Source organism: Macrobrachium nipponense, chromosome 20 (assembly GCF_015104395.2).
Source record: "Macrobrachium nipponense isolate FS-2020 chromosome 20, ASM1510439v2, whole genome shotgun sequence".
In the NCBI taxonomy this organism is placed as follows: Eukaryota; Metazoa; Arthropoda; class Malacostraca; order Decapoda; family Palaemonidae; genus Macrobrachium; species Macrobrachium nipponense.
In genome coordinates, this window is record NC_061089.1 from 80,068,636 (window position 1) to 80,082,949 (window position 14,314).

General features: G+C 40.0%; 1 protein-coding gene across 4 annotated transcripts in view; it reads right to left on the reverse strand.

Moving 5' to 3' along the window:
• The window catches only part of LOC135195346 (dmX-like protein 2), a 572,993-nt gene extending 560,586 nt beyond the window's left edge, over positions 1–12,407 (reverse strand). For 3 of the 4 annotated variants that reach the window (XM_064221627.1, XM_064221621.1, XM_064221608.1), the window contains exons 1-2: positions 12,308–12,407; positions 6,297–6,413 (exon numbers count right to left, since the gene is read on the reverse strand). In XM_064221627.1, coding sequence (XP_064077697.1) covers positions 6,297–6,383 — 87 coding nt within the window. In that variant the 5' untranslated portion in view covers positions 6,384–6,413; positions 12,308–12,407. Of the gene's footprint in view, positions 1–6,296; positions 6,414–12,123; positions 12,196–12,307 lie in introns of those variants that run through there. The other variant, XM_064221613.1, reaches the window with a different exon arrangement.
• Positions 12,408–14,314: the final 1,907 nt, after the last annotated feature.

Genomic DNA, 14,314 nt, shown 5'->3' on the forward strand with positions numbered 1-14,314 from the left:
CTGAACCCTGTCAGAGCTAGAGCGGACAAGTTTTGGTGGAACCTCTTGAAGTGCGGTTGTTTGAGAAGCCACTTCTCTGGAGGAAGAAGTCTGGGGAAGTCTACTAACAACTGGAGAAGGTCCGGGAACCACTCTTTCCTGGGCCAAAAGGGAGCGATTAACGTTAGTGTTACATTGCTGTGCGACATGAACTTGTTCAGCACCTCTCTTATTAGACCGAACGGAGGGAATGCATAAGCTTCCAGACCCGACCAATCCAACAGCATTGCGTCCACCGACCAAGCTAGAGGATCTGGGACTGGAGAACAAAAGAGAGGAAGACGGTTGTTCCTTGATGTCGCGAACAGGTCTATTGACGGTCGTCCCCAAAGGCGCCAAAGTTTCTGACAAATCTTGTTGTCCAAAGTCCACTCCAGAGGTAACACTTGCTGTTGACGACTTAACTCGTCCGCCAGAACGTTCATCTTTCCCGGAACAAATCTCGGGACTAGCTGAACCTTCGCTTCGTTTGACCACAGGAGGAGATCCTTGGCTACTTCGTACAGAGAGAAAGACTGAGTCCCCCCCTGTTTCCGCACGTACGAGAGAGCCGTGGAGTTGTCGGAATGCACTGCCACTACTCGACCTTCTACTAAACTCCGAAACTGTCTGAGCCCCAAGAAAATTGCTAACAGTTCCTTTACATTTATGTGGAACTTCTTCTCCTTCTCCGACCAAGCTCCTGAAGTCCGTTGATTTCCCAGTAGGGCTCCCCAACCTGTGTCCGATGCGTCGGAAAAGAACTGTAGGTTCGGGAGGATGGGTCGTAAATCTAACCCTTCTTCCAACCTTGCTCGAGAGAGCCACCACCTTAGGTCCTCTTTTATTTGATCTGTGACAGGAAAGGTAATCGAGTCTGGTTGTGTCTTCCTGCACCAAGAGGCTCTCAGGAAAAACTGCAGAGGTCTCATGTGCAGTCTTCCCAACGTCACAAATTTCTCCACTGACGTCAATTTGCCCAGGAGCCTCATCCACTGATTGGCAGAACTTACCTTTTTGTCCAAGAACTCCTGAACTGTCTCCAGACAGCCTTGAACCCTCTTCGGGGACAGAAAAGCCCGAAAAACTTGAGCATTCAGAATCATCCCCAAATAAAGGATGCTCTGAGATGGAACCAACTGGGACTTCTGTTTGTTGACCAGAATTCCTAACTTTCTGGCAAGCTCCAGAGTTGTTCCAAGGTCCTTCATGCACCGACTCTCTGATTCCGACCGGAGAAGCCAATCGTCCAGATAGAGGGAGATTTCTTACTCCTAAAATGTGGCAGCCAGCTTCCTATCGGGGATAGAACCCTGGTGAAAACTTGAGGAGCGGTCGCTAGTCCGAAGCAAAGTGCCCGAAACTGAAACACCTTGCCTTCGAACATGAACCTCAGGTACTTCCGAGATTCGCGATGTATCGGAATGTGAAAATAAGCGTCTTGCATGTCCAGAGAGACCATCCAATCCCCCTGTCTGATGGACTCCAGAACCGACCGAGTGGTCTCCATATGAAATTTTGTTTTCTGGACATGCAAGTTCAGGGCGCTCACATCCAAAACCGGCCTCCAGCCCCCTGATGACTTGGAAACTATAAAAAGGCGATTGTAAAAGCCTGGAGGAAAATCCCCTTCTATCTGTTCTATCGCTTCTTTGAGAACAAGCGCTTCCACTTCTGCGGCTAGCGCCAGAAATTTGTCTGAGCCCGGAGAGTATGCCTGGAATGGAATTGGCACAGGTGAGAGCGAGGGAGGTGAAACGAGAGGAATACGATAGCCGAACTTGAGTACTTGCACTACCCAGGCTTCTGCTCCTCTGTTTTCCCATTCCTCCCAAAACGTAGCCAGCCTGGCTGCCACTGGTGCATGAAGAACCGAGCTTTCATTTGGAAGGTTTGTTAACCTTGGCCGAGTCCTTAGACTGAAGTCGCAAATTCGACTTCGGCCGAAAGAAGCGCTTGGGTTTTCTCCCTCGAAAAGGCACTTGGGCCAGAGGAGAAACCGAAGGAACAGTCTCCACAGGAGCTTTAGGTCTCTTAGTAGACTGTACCATGAAATCCGAAGTAGATTTCTTATCTAGCGCAGACGAAATTGACAACACTACATCGTCTGGAAAGAGGTTATCTTTCACAAACGGAGCAAACAAGAGAGCAGACTTCTGTTGGGAAGTAACCCTTTTAGAAGCAAAGGAGCACCAAAGTTGCCTTTTCTTAAGGGTACCAAAGGCGATGAGCGAAGCTAACTCATCACATCCATCCCTAATGGATTTGTCCGCACAGGACAGAACACCAATCCAATCCTCCGCTAACTCCTGAGAAAGAGAAGGACAGTCTTCGATCTTGGCCGCTAAAGCGCCAATAGTCCAATCAAGGAAGCTAAAGACTTCCAAAAGTTTAAATTGATTCTTTACAACGTGGTCCAACTCAGGCGCTGTAAAGAAAACTTTCGCTGTGGCGAAAGCAGATCTTCTAGAGGAGTCGATTAAACTGGAGAAGTCTCCCTGGGAGGAGGCAGAAACTCCCAGAGAAGGAGCTTCCCCAGTTACATAAAACCTATACCTCTTACGAAGCAACTTAGAGGGAGGGTATGCAAAAAGAGCCTTCCCTAAGTCTCTTTTCATAGACATCCATTTTTCAGTCTCTTTCAACGAATGTCTAACCGCTTTAGATAGAACAAGTTTTGGGAGGAGAGGGTCTGAAGTTTTCCTCCTCATCAAAAAAGTCGAAGTTGGGGAGCGCGGAGCCGCTTTCTCAAAATAATCTGGATAAGATACCAGAAGAAATCTAAGGAGACGTGAATAACACGAGAGGTGATGAGAATCCTCCTCCTCTACTTCTTCTTCATTCTCCGATACCGCCGAAGAAGTAGACGGAACTACAACCGGATCTGAAGGTTTCGAACCACCCTTGGACTCATTCATCCAGTTGGTTAACATCTCTAACTGCTTGCGCAAAGGCGCCAGAGACGAATCAAAAACAGTTAACGTAGGCTTGGAAGAGCCTAAATGTTCAGCAGGAGGCGGAAAAACTACTTGCGCCTCGCTCTGAGCCGCTGAAATTCGAGGCGAAACAGGCGCATCAGGCGTAACAGACGAAAAAGCGCCTAAAGAAACACCCTTAAAACTGCTAGCTACAGCGCTAAAACCACAATCTCTACTAGTAGATGGAGCCGAAAAAGGTACAGATTGAGGCGACGAACGAGCCGCTAACGGCCGCGGCGCAACCCTACTCTCAGGCTCCTTATACCGCTTGACTGGAGGAGGCGAAGAATCGGCGCCTGAACGCCTCTTTAAGGGACGCGAAACGGGCGAATCTCGCCAAGAGCGCCGCGCGACCGGAGACGAATCGCTTGAATCATTCGAAAGGCGTCTGACCGCAACACCTTTCCAACGCTTAACCGAGCCCTGTTGAGGCGCAACAGGCTCAACAAGAGAGGCGCCTGTCTGTGGGCAAATCCCGATCGACTCCCTTGGACTTCCGGTATGTCTTCTCCCCGGTGCGGGGGAGCTGGACAGTGACCTTTGTCTAGGAGACGTGTCAGGACAGACAGACGCACCCTCAACTACACTCTTACCTGAAGCCGCTTTCTCCAAAAACGTCTTAACTGAATTACCAAGTTGCAAAACCGTATTCGCTAGTACCGAAAATTTCTGATCTAACCTCGATTCCAGACTGGCAATGGTGTCGGAAGAAACTACACGGGAAGCCGGAGAAGTGGGATTAGTAGGAGGAATAGGAGGTGTAGTTAAAGGAGACATAACAATTTGAGGAGAAACAGAAGGAACAGAAGCATTGCAAGACGAAGCAGAGCTAAGTCTACTTTCCCTAAGCGCTGCTTTTCTAATTCTGTCTTTAGCTAATTTCTCCGAGTATGAACTAAAAAACTTCCATTGAGAATCAGTCCAATCACTACACTCGTTACATGTTCGATCTGCTGAACAAACCTGTCCCCTACACTTAACACATTTAGTGTGAGAATCATACTCTAACTTGGATAATCTAGTTTTACATCCTGAGATGCAAAACCTAACTCCCGACGGACTAGAATCCGACATGGCAACGCCTAAATAAACAGCAAAATAACAACAACGCCAAAAAAGAGTACTTCACCAATTCCGAAGATCAATTCCACAAGAAAAAAAGCGAAGCAAAGTCATCCAACCGCACCGACCACCGATGTTCACCGGACGCCGGCAGGAAAAGAATTGTATTCACCTGGGCAGTTGTACCTGGTTCTCCCGCGAGTGGAGGGAGATGACGTCATCACCACCAGTGTTGGCGACGCCGACGCGCTAAATTTGAATTTAGTATCCTGCCGCTCGTGGAAATCACGGCTCTATAATTGTTCGGTAAGACACTACAATAAAAAAAGGTGGTACTTTATCAGTAAAAGGTATTAGGCAACAAATCCTTTACTTCATTAAACAAGCCAATCCTGATTCATTTCCAAAAGCACATGACATCAGGGGAGTAGCCACCTCAATTAATTACTTTCAACATATGAACTTTGAGGATCTTAAAAAGTATACTGGATGGAAATCTCCGACAGTCTTTAAACGTCATTATCTAAAGTCCTTGGAATCTTTAAAATTTTCTGCAGTAGCAGCGGGAAACATTGTTTCCCCTGATACTGTATAGTAGTCGTAGTATAGATCCAGGTCTCCTCTCTACCTACCTCATCCAACATGCCTCACCCTATCGCCATGCTTCTCGGATATTCTAGCCTTAGCCGCTGAGATCATATTAGTGGATTGTCCCTTATTTTTTTGCTAGGGACATCCACACTATGTACTGATAATGTACTTCAGTGTACCTACCCTTATTTTTATGCTAGGGTAGGACACAATGTGTTTGTATATTTTGTATATAAGTTATCTAAGTAAATCTATTTTGTTAAATTACACTGCATTTTTGTACTTTACTATGTTTACTGTAATTTTAAGTACTTTACATTACTAACTTTCTTTTATGTCATTGTTTAAAATAAGTTAGCCTTAAGTACTTAGTTTATATGCTGTAATAACTGATTTACTTATATTATATCACTCATTTTACAACTGTTTTTCATTTGTCCTTTTTTTCCCATCTTGTCTGTTTCTCTGGTACTCTTTCATAGGCCGACACGAGCTGAGCCCAGAAAAGGGATTTTGACGAAGGAAAAATCTATTTCTGGGTGATTGGCTCGTGTCGCCCTATGATTGCCCCCCCCCCCCCCCCCTGCAGGACAAGATGTTCTTAGATTAAGGATGACCGCTAGGGGCGCTGCTGTCCGTGGCGTCCCCTAGTAGTAGTAGTAGCGGCCGCATCGCCCGTTAGTATCAGCTCTCTCTTGTGGGGATTCTGATTGGAAGGTCTAATTGGTGAATGTCTCGTGGTAGTGTTCTCACTCGCCCCTATTCTCATACCGACACTTCTTTTAAAGAGTGAGCGAGTCAGTTTTACTGACATTTTCTTAATTTTGTTTTTCTCTGGTAATTTTAGATTAATTTTGCCTAGAAAGAATGATATTAAGGATCCTTTCATAGGGCGACACGAGCCAATCACCCAGAAATAGATTTTTCCTTCGTCAAAATCCCTTATATAAAAGCAGTAGATATGGAAGTAGCAAGTAAAAGACCTGTAGGAAGGGTCAAGAAATCACAGAAAATGCAATAGATGAAGCCCTACACCTGATGGGAATTCACGCAAAAAGTGCACAGGACAGAGCAGAGTAAAGAGAACTCCAATAAAGGGATATGCTAACATAAAATTCTGTATGATGATAATGATCATATGTACACAGAGAAAAATGCTGAAAACTTCTGAGTATTTGATCAGTAATATAAACCAGGATATATACATATACACATACTCCATTTTTTCCATCTGTCCATCTGCCCGTGGTGTTTGCACATGGTAACACTGCATCCCGGGCTTTAAATAATATCCTATTTCGAATATTAACGGTGTAATTCCCATACAGTAAATTATTAAAACACTTTTCAGTTGCAAATGTACACCCAGATATCCTTTTATTTACCTAAAACTTACACATAGCGTAACTATTTAAAAGCCCAGGACGCAATGTTACCATGCGCGACCACCACAGGCGAATGGACAGATGGAAAAAAACAGAATATAGTCATTTCAATAAGATAAATCTCTACTGCAGACTAATAGGACTGGCTTGAAGAGTAAAATTTAAAACATTACTAATCATAATGCATCTCAATCACTAAACGGAAATAAATATACAGTAATAGTTATAGCAAAATCATAACTTAAATGATTTTTGGACTTACCGTGAATGGGATTCCCTCTACACTCCCCACAGCAAAGCAACGGTCACCTGCATTGCAGGCACCCGTAAGTATTTGATGACACTTCATACTGTCAAGCTGTTCTCAACTACCACATGTCTGTTAACAAAACAAACATGAAATTGAAAACGAAAACTGCATAATGATTTACAGCTACAAAGGAGTAATTATGAGACTGAACATTTAATTTCGAACTTGAAGAGATGAAATGACAGAAACCCATCAACATGAGAATAACCCAAAAAGATTTGTCTATTACCTGTAGCCACACAACATAAATATATACACAATTTATTACATAACAGTTACCACTTAGGCAAAAATTCCATGAGAAGATTAGTAGAGTAATCAAGGCTTATACTTTTTTTTTTTAAGAGACTTGAAATTACTAGAAACCAAACTACACGCAACAATAAAGGAATAGTACATAACAGGATTTCAGGTATGACAAAAAATTTTCATTCTGCATACATTATCGTAGCGTTAGCCTTTTATAAGAAATTTAAATACGAATGGCACATATGTTGATATCAAGTAACCACTTTGAACGTGGTCCTCATCTCTCCTCAACAGGTGTCCATACTATGGGAATGGAGGCTCAAGGAAGAAGAAGAGGGAGACCAAGAAAGAGATGGAAGGACTGTATGAGAGGAGACTTACATGAGAAGGGAATTGCTGAGGCAGAAGTGCAGGATAGAAATAGATGGAGATGGCTCATCCAAAATGGTGACCCTACATGAAAATTGGAACCAGCTAGGAAGAAGAGGTAACCACTTTGAGGTCGAAAAGATACATAGTACGTACAGCATTTTCAAGAACACAGTTTTGACCTCATGACACAGAGAGAGAGAGAGAGAGAGAGAGAGAGAGAGAGAGAGAGAGAGAGAGAGAGAGAGAGAGAGAGAGCAATATCATTAACCTGAGCACTGAAAGACAAAATAAATAACTTCAGTTCATAAATTGACCTAATAATTGAATACAGTAGAACCATGGACTTCAACTGTTGCACAACTCAACATAATCGGATTTAGACGCAAAATTCTGAGTAAATTTTGTATCAGAGTTATAAAAATAAAAAAAGAATCTGACCCGATGAACCATATGATTTTTGTAAACAAAAGTGTTTCGTTCAGTAGCTGCTAGTTGGAATACTTCCTTAGTTTTTGTGGTGGTTTTCTGTACTGTAGTTTAATTCAATCATGGGTCCTAAGAGACCCTTGCAGACAAGCAGAAGAGGAAAACAGTAAGAACCATAATTGAACTTAAGAATGATATTAGAAAAAAAAATGTTTAATACGATATGTTATTCAACTCTGAACTTACAATTCAAATAACACTTTTATAATAAATTTAGATTGCATATATAGGTACTTAACAAGTAATTACATAGCTATAGTTTCTAATTTTAATGGTAGCCTTTTTAAAATTTGTGCTAGCACTCTATTCTTTTTTGGGTAGGCTTGAAAAATTCAGAAAGTGAATGGGCTTACATACAGTGCCTACTTCAGTGATTACGGACATGTTTGCAAAGTGGTGTTATGTAAAAAAAAAAAAAAAAAAAAAAAAAAAAAAAAAAAAAAACTTTGTAGAGAATCATCATCCCAACAAAGATATACTGTAATTTGTGTCTCCAACATGTTTAATGACAATGCCGTGTTGCACTCACGCAAATTTGAAAGAGACGCCAGAAACAAATGTCGCGACAGTTTTGTTGTGCGAAGGGGTCCAGTGACTCATAAAAAATTTAGTTATGAAAATTATATGAAAATACAGTAATTAGTGAATATTTCTCTATGAAAAATAATGTGAATAAGCAAATTTTCCCCAAATAATGTGTATGTACGTATACATGTTCCATAGAAAAATCAGTGCATCGGGAAGTCCACAAATCCAGAACCGCGAATAGGCAGGGGTCAACTGTATGATGTTATCAGTAAATACTTTAGTAGTCTTGAATATACAAAGCTGCATAAATTGCTTATAAAATTATTTTGTTACTGTTTCTTATTTAATTCTGTTCACTTATCTGTTATGCCATGGTATCATGGCACTTCCAACTAATTTTGAAATGGTTACTCTTCAGTCCAGGTTGTGAATGGCTGTTACTATTTTTTCGTCCCCGAAGTTGGCATCTCACAAATTTTATACTCATTTCCATCATAAATGCCTGGTTAACTATTATAACAACATGGGGGGTTGGGGGTGGTAGATACCTCAATGTGAAACCATACCTTAAAAGTCAAGTTATGTCAGGCAAGACTGGGCATCTTAAGAGAGTTTATGTTAGGAATATTTGCTTACATCCCTAATTTTCACTTAGCCACATTTCAGTCATTCCCTTCCACTCCAAACCAATCTGAAAACACTGGTTTACCACTGGGACCCCATTATTGATAGATATGGCAGAGGGGGTTGTAGCAGGTTAATAAGTACCTAAGTTATTAGTATTAATCACACCACTCTCATGAGTGCCATGTTTAGTATCAGCACCATAGAAATGAATGCCACAACATAAAAAAAAGATGGTATACATCTATCTCAGTAACAGTAAATTTACAATATATCTTAGTATTTTTATTTTATTATTAGGAATAAAAAAAACCTGATAAAAAGTTGTGGTATTAAAGTAAAATAATATCAAAGTAAATAAATAAAAATTTTTTTAGACAAGTTAAAAATGATAGAAAAACGGAAATTCAACAGCAGTGCTAAGCATGAAGATATAATTTAAAAAACATTTTCTGACTGACCAATACAAAAAAGGGTCAATATAATGTAGTACAGTAGAGATGATTTGTGAAATTTAATGAGATAATTTCAGAAATTCAGTCTTTTATGTTTTTATGTTACCGAAACTCCACAAGGCACCATGTTTAATACCAGCCCCTCAGGGATGAATGTAAAATCAAACAAAATACAGTAAATTTCTCAAATGATAGCACATGTAGGCTACTGCATTATATACAGCCTTCTCTAATCATTCATTAAAGAAATTTCATTAATAAACAATATTTCCAGCTCTATGATTTAAAGAAAAATTATACTTGGGACCCTGCAAATCTTGTAGTCGTGGCACCTTTGGTTCAGCTGTGTCATTGCTCCTGAAGCTGGATTTTTCAAGGAACAATCAATATCCAAAATCTTACACAATTTCTGAAACTTACAACCACCAATCACATTTCAGCAATTTATCACAGACCCTCAGTTTCAAGAGATGTTCCTGATACATAATTCATGCTTTACTCACAAAGTACTCCCACAAACAAAATCTGATCAGGAGCTCCGTTTCTGTGACAGTGTCAACTTACCTAAACAAAGAACTGAAAAAAATTTCAAGTGTATCCTGAAGAGATGTTTACTTTATTGTCAGTTCTCTTGGCCAGTTCTGCTTTATACACATCCTTCTCTATGCTGTTTGGTCTAAATATTAATAAAGGATACCTCCGTGCCTTGGTCTAAATATTAATAAAGGCTACCTCCGTGTCAAGTTCTTCCACAGAATTACAAAACATATCCTATGATATTTTTTCAATTTTAGATTAGGGTTAACAACCGAGTGGACTGACCAACTACCGCGGTTTTGGTCACCCTGCGAAAAAGTACTTTAACACGTCCTGACACCGGAGATGGTCATCAGTCATGAGTTGTTGATAGTGATAACAGGAGCTCAAGACCTCTACTCTCCTTTCGAAGTAAGTATTTTCTCCAAAGTTAGAAATTAAGGTCATATTTTAAGATTTAAACAGAGGGTAATGAAAAGTGTGGCTAACGCAGTGCACACAACCCCAAAACGCTTCCGAAAGTTTTACTTACGATTAAAAAACTTTAGAAGATTGATGCCATCTCAATGTTTGCAGAGTCGCTTGTGTCAACAAACTTCCATTTTCCTGTGCTAAATCCGTACACCTTGTACCCATAGATGCTGGGGCACTTTCATCATAACAATCGTAAACCCGACCTCTAACCAGTACTTATTCGTACTTATTCAAGGGGACTACGGCATTCTTTGCGGCGTTTTGTGCTCTTCAATTGTTTATGAGTGTTGTCAATTGGCATGTGTTTACCCTCCAAACAGGGTATAAGACTTACGCAAAACCGGGGAAATAAGTAAAATGAGCGTATCTATTTGTAGTATATATACATATTACAGCAATTTGATCATTACTGCATTACTACGACAACTAAAATTCATGGAAACAGTTTGTAAATGCATCGGCGAATGTGTGAAGCTCCACTACATTTGCAACGATGAGTCTTTTTGCCGTCGTCTGCTAGTACTTCAGAAATATCTTTAATTTTTCGGGGTTAATTTGGTTGCAAAAAAGGGATAATAGACATGAATTAAATAAACATTTTGAAGTAAAGTTAAACTAAATAATGAGTTAAGTAAACATTTAAGGGAATAAAGCTTTACACCTCAAAAACGTAGTCGTCTGCTGCTTAGGAACCAGGAACAGCAACGTGGTTCAAGTGCAATTTGGAGTGAATTATGACCAAAATGTGTATAATTACAATCAAATAAGCACTGTGGAGTTTCAGTTGTGATGGCAGTGAGGATAAAACCACCAATTATGAGGTAAAAATTAATTCAGTTCAAACCATGACCCCAGGAATAAAAAGTTTCATACTTTCACTAATATAGGCAACAAAATGTTATTTTATTGTGCTGATTACAACTGCAATCTTGAGTAAGATCAATAAACGTTACATATATACACTAACATTGTTCAAATGAGTGCTGGGAAGGCTGGGAAAGATGGTGGATTGTCTGTGGTTAGAACGGCCAGCCACGCGATTGCCGCCATATTGGATTTCAAAACTGCCTTGAAAACATATTCTACGAAGAGCTCACATGCTTATTTTAGTTCGTATGGGGCTTATATAAATAACATTATGTTGATGAAACTTCAATCTTTTGAATGGTATGCTTTAAGTTGTAATTGTATTCTTGTTTCACCAATTAAATATCGAGTGAATAAGGCCTGGCCAGCGCGATGACGATGGATCGTATGCGGTTGTTTACCCTATACTATTACCTAGTAAGCAGTATCACATTCATCGAAAACATATGCTGTAAAACCTACCAGATACACTACCTCTCTCAAAGATAGAAGCTTTGACGGTATTTCTACAGAAGCAATCCGCGGTGGCCTAGACTATGGCAATCAACGTTTCCCTATGTTATTTTCCTTACTGAACAAGAATTTTAACTAATATTTATTCGGACGACTGCAATTAACCCCCAGGGGACAGTACTAAACACGGCGAAATACATTGGACGCCCCAATCCCTAGTGGAGTAGTATCTGTGGTTACGTTCCTTGCAGTCCATGCGGAACTACCTATTCTTTAGAATTACCCTGCAAGAAACGTAACCGCGGACACGACATCCACTAGGGATTGGGACGTCCAATGTATTTCGCCATGTTTAGTACTGGACCCTGGGGGTTAATTACAGTCGTCCGAATAAATATTACTTAAAATTCTTGTTCAGTAGGTAAAACTACACAGAAAAACCGCAACTGCCATAGTCTGGACCGCCGCGGATAGGTACCCTAGATCTACTGCTTTGACTCCCATGACCACCCATCACGCAGGTTCCCAGAAAATAGATGCAACCCTATGGTCTGGCCTAACAGTAACGTATGCTATGCAGACTTGCCAACCATAGCCTACACTTGGTTAGTAGCTATAGGCAAAGCTTGGATAATTCACTAGGGACAATGAAGATATTAACAAAACTAATGTTTAACTTGCATCTATCATAAAGGAAAACGCTTACGGTCTCTAAACAGGTACAAAAAACCAACCAAAAATTCGATGATTGCTCAACGGGCGTAGTAGACAGGGGTACATCACCATTTTCTGTCACATGATTAACCATAAGATTACGATCTGATTAAGAAAATTGTATTATACAGCCAAAGAAATCAAATAATGAGAACTTGCAACACAAGAGAATGCTTAAGCAAACAAAATTCTGAGCATACATACTTCAATAGACACTTAGTGCACAATTTCACCGTAATGACAACAAGACTGCAGCAGAAGCAGCAGGTCGATGTTTTCGTCTGTCAAACTGTTCGGAAAAGAGAAACATTTTCGGGTGATATACATCTATATTTACGAAATTTTATATGATAAAAACGCCTTATAAAGTTACCTAATATATAATACATTACTAATTATTAATATTTACTCTAAAATTACCAGAATTAACGAAATTAGTCTCGAAACATATAGAAACGAAGTCATGTGATTTTATACGGACTTTTATTATGTTAGTGCCGTTTTCTTTACTACCTATTCTTGATTTATAATTTTACTTTTATATCAAGTATAACCATACGAATAATAATTCATTTATGGTTTCAAAGCTGGATATCATACGAGGAAGGCCACTCACAAAAGAAATCTCATTATGAAAAGAACAGAATTACAGTGCAGAATATTTTGACAAACACAACTGGCACTGCAAAACTGACAATTACGATAGAGTTGTGATATTGGTATGCGGTGGATTACTCGCAGTAGTAAAAAAATACGGTAAGCCAGTCGTGTGACTCGTGTTGCTTGCGTGACGGCCTCGATCCTCGAATGATACAACTGTGATCAGTGGCCACAAAGATCCGGCTTTATTTAGGGAGAAAGTTATTAAGATTCCGTGGCGAATACTAATCTGTATACTATTAATTATATAGTATCTAGTGCCAAAGCAGTGTCCTACGTATACAACGAGAGAATATCTTTAATCACAGTTAGACTTCATCCATATGAGTATGATTGACAAAATTCCAGTGATACAGAACATTAAATGAAATGGAAATGATGATGCCAAAGATAAAATGACGGGAGATAGTGCCATTGCATTGGTTGGAAAGTTAATTTTTCTTGAATGGTGCGAGGTTGCCAAAATTATTTGTTCAAAAGTAGACAAGGTTGTAAGAGCTCGGATTACTCTGCATTGTGATGTACTGAGGGCATGCTTTGGCAAAAGAAGAAACTAATTGTAATAAGCTAATTACACGTGTGAAAGATTACGGAAAGTATATTATAGAATACTTGGGACTGGTTACATTCTCGAATCTCGGCCCCACTCCACGAAAAAAGACGGCTAGTAGGGCCACCCAGCAAAAGGAAATTCATATTAATTTCCTATGTAAGCATCACTAACCTCGTTTTTGGTTGGTGCAACAATCGTCAGATATGAATGTGTTTAAAACCTTCTTGAAATCATCTTGGGACAAAATTTTCAAATGCTTTGAAGTATAGCTTCAAAATATAGACTAAACTGGACACCTGAATGGTACCTCGGATGGTGGGCTTCGACAGACTAGCTAAGATTTAAAAAAAAAAAAAAAAAAAGCCTACTTCATGACAGAAATCTTAAGGTATACTATATCTGTAAAAATTCAAGGCATAGTACTTGAAAGTACTATGTAGATCATTTTAATAATATCTCCAAACTATTATACAGCCTCCACTTACTGATATCTGTCTGTATTGTGGCGGGATTACAAACAAAAAACAAAAGCAAGCAATAAGATCTCCCACAATCACATTAATCATTCCAACTGACAAATTTTCCTACAGCCACACTTCCCCCTTTACCTTACTAACTACACCCAGGACAATTGGCTTAACGAGATACAGAACACACAAAACACAAATATTCACCTTAGACTCGAGACACTCAGGGCAAGACTCTGTGCCGTCCACTGGATACAGTCGTCAAGACACAACAACCGCTGAATTTCAATACACAAAGACAGACAAGCACCAAAACCATGCAAGAACTAAAAAAACATAACAATCACTAGATAAACAAATACCAACGACTCGAAAACAACACGACGAATCATGCAACAACTCAAAACCAACGCAACAACACACAAACACCAACAGTCTCCAACAAACAACTCACTAACATCAAAACAGAAATCAAGTACATCACTCTTCAGATCAACAACAACCAGACAGACACATGCACAACAACTTTAC